This window comes from Rhinopithecus roxellana, chromosome 1 (assembly GCF_007565055.1).
Source record: "Rhinopithecus roxellana isolate Shanxi Qingling chromosome 1, ASM756505v1, whole genome shotgun sequence".
Taxonomy (NCBI): Eukaryota; Metazoa; Chordata; class Mammalia; order Primates; family Cercopithecidae; genus Rhinopithecus; species Rhinopithecus roxellana.
The window spans coordinates 127,543,955-127,550,319 of record NC_044549.1 but is presented as its reverse complement, the minus strand read 5'-3'; the positions used below and the strand labels follow the sequence as shown (position 1 = coordinate 127,550,319).

Sequence of the window (6,365 nt, the reverse complement as noted above, 5' to 3'; positions counted from 1 at the left end):
TGGCTCACTGCAAGCTCCACCTCTCAGGTTCAAGCGATTCTCCTGCCTCTAGCCTCCCAAGTAACTGGAATTACAGGCATGTGCCACCACGCTCGGCTAATTTTTTGCATTTTTAGTAGAAACAAGGTTTCACTATGTTGGCCAGGTGGTCTTGAACTCCTGACCTCAAGTAATCCACCACCTCGGCCTCCCAAAGTGCTATGATTACAGGAGTGAGCCAACACACCCTGCCAGTTCATTCTTTCAACAATGTTTAAGCATCTACCTAAGCCTGGCACTGAGCTGGGCCTTGGGGGCTACAAAGATATCTAAGATTTTTTTTCTCCTTAGAGAGCCGTACCATCTATAGAGAGGGACAGAAAGCCCCCAAAATGATCAACATGTTCTAAGTGACGAGATAAAGGCATGTGGACACTCTTTGGCAGCCCAGAGAAGAAAGGAGCAGAGGAAGTGGCACAGAAAGGGTGAGGCGAGAACTGGACTGGAAGTCTTGGATGGATAGGATTTTGCCAGTTGAAAATCCTAGGTAGACACATTTCAGGAAGAAAGAACAGTGTTGGAGAAGGCACAGATGTGTGTGAAAACCCCTGCTGGACACGTTCAGGGGACAGCTAGAAGTTGTGTGTGGATACATTGTAGGGTTTGTGGGAAGTGAGTCAGGAAAGGGGCATAAAATGGGGCTGGAAACAGATGGAGCCTCCATTTGAAGTTATGCTAAGGAGATCTGGCTCCATCCTATAGGCAGGAGTAGCTGGTGGGGGGCAACAGGAAGTTTTAAACCATTATCCAAACTCTGTTGTAGAATTAAAAAGTGGAAAGAAGAGAACACAGGCAGGGAAACCACAATAGTGTGGTCAGACTTCAACATGATAGCAGTCAATTCAGCAGGAATCTTGAATTTGAGTAGTCAAGTTCATAGAGACAGAAGGTAGAAAGGTGGTTGCCAGAGGCTGGTGGTGGGGATGGGGGTAGGGTTAGGGGGAAAGAGGAGTTATTGTTTAGGGTATAAAGTTTGTTTTCCAAGATGAAGAGTTCTGAAGATGGATGGTGGTGATGGTTGCATAACATGCATATACTTAATCCCCCAAACTGCACAGTTAAAAATGGTTAAGATGGTAGACTTTCTCTTAGGCATATTTACAAGTACACACACACACCCCTGAGTGCACGCAGACCCTGCTGGATTCCAACCCACAGAGCTTCTGATTTAGCAGAGCTGAGTGGGACCTGAGGATTTGCATTTTCTGACAAGTTCCTAGATGACGTTGATGCTGCTGGTCCAGAGACCACACTTAGGGAATCACTGGTGTATGAGACCAAGTGACTAGAATATGGAGGGGTGCTCTGCTCGCTTCCACGTGGCTACTATTGTTATGAATAACAACAGCGGGCGTTTACTGAGCACTGCTCCTACAGCTTTTCTCACAACTGGGTGAAGGAGCAAAGGATGCGCAGGGCTAGAATCTGGAGTCTAAACTCGTCTTTCACCGGGGTTCCTTTGGATCTTACTGATCGTGAGACAGGGAGGGAAACAGAGACAAAAGCAGGGAGACAGGCCCACTAGGGCCAGCAGAGCCTGTGGTGGCGGAGGGGAGCAGCTTTATCTCTGGGAACCCGAGCGACCCGTGCGCGGCGGGGAGGGGGCAGCTCGGGCGCCTCGGCGGGTCCCCGAGGCTGACTCCCGCCCGGGAAGTGCGCGCAGGGCTCGCAGCCCGCAGGGGGCGCTGCCGCGCCGTCCAGGCGTTGTCGCCCGGGCCGCCCACCCCGCGGGCGCGCCCCTCCGCAGTCCAGCGCCGCCCGGCCCGGGACCCGCTCGCGCAGACTTCTTGGGCGGACTGAGGACGCCCACCGCTCGGGGCCGCCTCTGTGCTCGCCTTCAGCGCCGGGTCAGCCCGCCGTCCGCGCCCCGGTGCCGGGCCCGACGCCCGCATCCCGCCCGTGTCCAGGCGCAGAGCTCCCGCCCCGGGGAGCTTCCCGGCTGTCGGCTGACCCCGCGGCCCGCGCGCTCGGCGCCCTGCTCGCCGGGCAGAGGGGAAGGCGGCGGCGGCCGGCTAGGGATGGGCGGCCCGGCTGCGCCGAGGGGCGCCGGGGGGCTCCGCGCGCTGCTGCTGGCGCTGGTGGTCGCGGGGATCCCCGCGGGCGCCTACAACCTCGACCCGCAGCGCCCCGTGCACTTCCAGGGCCCCGCCGACTCGTTCTTCGGCTACGCGGTTCTGGAGCATTTCCACGACAACACGCGCTGGTGAGTGCCCGCCCAGCTCCGCGACCCTGGCCCGCGCGGCCACCGCCCCGGTCCCCAGGCCAGCGCCGCCGCCGCCTTTCCGGCCTCTTCCATGCTGCGGTCCCGAGGAGGCGATTTAAATGTCTCTGTTGCGCGCGGCTCGGCCGCCGGGGGGACGGCGGGAGAAGGGAGGACGCCGTCCGGGGCCCTCTGAGGTCGGGGTCGGCGCCTGGAGGCGGACTGGGGCGTCCGGGCCCCTCCCTGGGGTCCCAGCCTGGCGCGTGCGGGGAGAGCCGCTAGAGTTGTCTCCTCCGCCGCTCTCTGGATTGCAAAGTAACTTGGCTCCTCTGCCTCCGAGTGGCCGCCGTGGGCCGGGTGAGCTTCCTGAACCTCGCAGGGCCTGGTGGAGTTGGGGCACTGGAGCTGCACCCCTCCCCGATTTTGGGGAACCCCTGAGGAAGTAGTATGGCCTCTACAGCGCCGCTGCGCGGGGTGGGGCTCCCCAGGGACAGGGTGTCTGGGATCCCTTAGGGCGCACTGGAGCCCAGAGCCCCCCTTCCCGCCTCTACAAGACCCTGGGTGGAAGTGGAGCGGAGAAGTTCCTGGGATATAGGGAAGAGGAGGGTGAGGGAGCACCTACGAGTGACACCGCCAGTGGGTCAGGTAGGTGTTTCTTGCGGCAGCCTGAGTCTCATCTCATATGGGCCATTCGACCTGGAGACCTTCACTAGAAGCCTTAAGAGAGAGACGTGTTTCTATAGAGGCCAAGGGGTCCAGCTGTCTCCTGAGTCCGAAGAGGTGGGCCTGAAGAATGGGGCGGCCCTCCCCCATGAAGCACCATAAACTGAGTGGTACAGACCTTGTGCCCAACCCCAGCAGAGAAGCACTAAGGGGAGGTTGGTGCCCTCATTGGCCACTTCCTCTGGACCCGAGGGAATGAACAGCCACATAGTGATCACTTCTTGATAGGAGAGAGAGTTAGGCTGCAGGAAGTTCCCTCGTTCGAGGTCATGCCTCAGTGGGGGCCCAGGTGACAGCCAGGCCGGGGTTGATTTTATTGTGTAGTCACCAGTCTGAGCATCCTTAGGGGTGGCAGGCAGGGAGGTCGAGGTCACTGTTGCTGGTGCATGTAGTTATGCAGGAGAGTCACTGCTCTGTATTGGACAGAGACTGATGGAAAAGGGTGATTTGTGGATCGCAGTACTCAAGCATTCCCGGAAAAGGGGACTCCGAGACCAGCCCACTAAGAATAATGTTGTTCAGGAGATCAGCCTCCAAGAGAACCAGATTTCAAAGCCCTCACATAGCTCTCGCCCAGCTCCACATCCCCCTCTCTCACTCCAGTTGCTGGGTTTAAGACCGCGTGTCTGTTCTTACACTTGTCAAATTCCCCTTTTAAAGCAGAGCAGGCTGAACATTTTTCTGTGTCCTGCAGACTCAGGGTCTGAGGTTGAAGAACACATCCCAGATCCCCACACTAGGCACCAAGCACATGGGAAGCACTGTCAAAAATGGGAGGACAGGGGGCTGCTGAGAAAGGGCCAGCAGCTGAGCAGGCAGCCAAGCCAGCCAGAGCATTGTGTGTGATCTGCACGCTGAGGCTGGCTCAAGTGCCTTGGAGCTCTTTGACAGCTAGAGGGAGAAAGGCCAAGCCACTGTCACTGTGGATTTGCATGGGCCACAGGTCAAAGTCACCCTACCTGGGAAAGGAATGGGTAGAGATGAGAGCAGATCTGACAGAGAAAAGGTGTTCAGCCTGCTTTGATTTAAAAAGGGGATGAAGAAAAGCTGTTGTGAGCAGATTTGGCCAGTGTAGGAAAAGACAGTCTGGCCTTCAACTTGGTAGCCAGGGTAAATGGTAGGGAGGGGATGTGGAGCTTGGCAATAATGCTGTGCATATCCTTGTTGCCAGTTGAGATGTGGGACTGGTATTTCAGGGGTCCTTGGGAACCCATGTAGCTGGGCTGCTGGGCTCAAAAGTGCCCTCTCTTGTTGTGGTACAAGCTGGCTGCTTTTTTTGTACTGGAGTGCTTGTCCCTGTAGCTGTTCAACTTTACTGAAATCTTTTAAAAATAATGCTTCATTTTACTCCCCCACCCACCACATGGACTTAATTTTTTCTTAGATTTTGTTCTCCCCTTGATTTCTGTTCTCATGCTGTTGTTTTCAAGTATTTTCCTCCCCATCCTTTTTTTCTCTTTCCCTTTTTCCCAATATTCTTTGTCTTAGACCTTGAATGTATTTTTTGCTGTATGTGTGCTCGAATGTATTTTTTACCCAGGCTTGGTAAACTATGGCCTTTGAGGTAAGTGACTTCCAGCATCTTCTTTCTCCTTTTTCTTTCCTCTAGAGGCCAGACTTATTGCGCAAGGCTGCTGAAACTTAACCCAAAGGGTTCTTGCTTGCATAGACCCCTATTAATGCCCTGTTCCCAATTTTATAATTTTGTGTTAATTTTCTTAAAGTTAGTCACCCTAAATTTATAAGATCAGGTCCTGTGAATTCTGGATCTGTCCTCAGTCTGTACCTTAACTTCAACTCTAGGGTTGGTTGATTGACTTGGTGACTGGTTATTGGTTGCTTACTACTAAGAAGTACCCGAGCCCTGAATCTTCTAGCCCTGCTTGAGGGACATGTCAGTCATTTTCAATTATTTGTGATTGCAAACAGCAGCAGGGGTAAACAACCTTTAACGAAACCCTTGAGGACAATCTTAATTATTTCCTTTGAATAAATTCCTGGACTTAGAATTGGTGGGTCAGAGAGGACGGAAGCTTCAGGGCATTCTTTATGTATTACCAAAGTGCCAGTGAAGTGTGTGTACTTTAGAAAAATACATTAATTTATTCAGACACTGGAGGCTTGGAGTAGTTTTGCAAAGGGCTGCTCTAGTGCAGTGAAAGAGTATAGAACCTACATGGGGGTGACTTAAAAGGATCACAAACACTCATCAAAATGAGTGAGGAAAGTAAAATATAGACATGAAAGGGAAAAGTAGTATAGCAAAACTTATAAAGGAAAAGAAGACATGTTAATTAAGCCTTGTATCTTATGTCTCTCTTCTCAAAGAAATTATTCTTTGTTACTTAATTCAATATTTTGCAGTCTAAGATGTTTGATTCATGCTAATTAACCACCTGTTTTACAGGTGAAAAAATGTGTTGTCTCTAGGGAAAGGGAGGGAGAAGAATGTGCTGCAAGTGATAGGGGGAGAGCCCAGACCCCAAAGTCAGCATGGACTCTGCAGGCAGCAGAGCAGAGCGTCCCCATGTTGACGGACCCGCGGGTGTACATCTCAAAGCATGTGAATGTGCTCTATTGGTGGAACTAGCACTTCTCTAATCCCATAACTGAGCATTTCTCTCAATTATTTTGTAGACCAAAATTGTCACTAATGGAAGGATCCTAGATCCCTGTATAAGTGTGGGGGTGATCTTGCTTTTCCCAGCCCTGGTGATTGAACTCAGCTCTGTAGCCATATCACACTGAGCACAGAGCCCCAGACCCAGCTTCTTTCAGTATACCTGCTTGAGTGGTCCTGCTGTCACTGTGCTCTGGGCAGTGAGAACTGTCCCCATGGCTATATGGACTAGAATATCCCGGACAGTGTTCCAGGTGACGTTTGTATCAGTTGGGATACAAACGTGCAAGTTACTCAATTTTCTTTTTTTCTAATAACACCCAGAGTGTGTCTGCCGGTCCAGAGCCAGCTTCCTCTCCTATAGCTCCCACTGCCTGAGTCTTCTGGCATCCTTTGAACAACAACAGTAAGTGCCAGGGAACATGGACAAAGCCGATTTCTGTCCCCTTCCTTTAGACATGGACCAGTTCCTCAGCTGCAGGGCTGACAACTGTAACACCCTGTGATATAAATAAATGCGGCCTGGCTGGTGTGCAGCCTCCAGAGCGGACGTCTTTCACACTCCGCCCCGTCCCCTCCTCCTTCTCTGCCCCAGACGCCCCGGAGTCCAAAGTGGTTGGGTGCACTGGCTTCCTTTCTGGAGACGTGCTTCCTGCTCCCTCTCCTGGGACGCATCAAGACGGCTGTGCTTAGGAGTGCTCGGAAATGGAAGATGTGCTGGGCTTTTTGCTTTGTTAAGGTTGTCAGAGTGTTGTTCAGTGAGGAATAGGAGGCAATTCCAAG

At 52.8% G+C, this 6,365-nt stretch overlaps 1 protein-coding gene across 1 annotated transcript in view; it reads left to right on the top strand.

The window, feature by feature from the left end:
• Positions 1-1,803: 1,803 nt before the first annotated feature.
• Positions 1,804-6,365, top strand: part of ITGA9 (integrin subunit alpha 9) — a 415,573-nt gene continuing 411,011 nt past the window's right edge. The window contains exon 1 of the mRNA XM_030930740.1: positions 1,804-2,242. Coding sequence (XP_030786600.1) covers positions 2,058-2,242 — 185 coding nt within the window. The 5' untranslated portion in view covers positions 1,804-2,057. The remainder of the gene's footprint in view (positions 2,243-6,365) is intronic.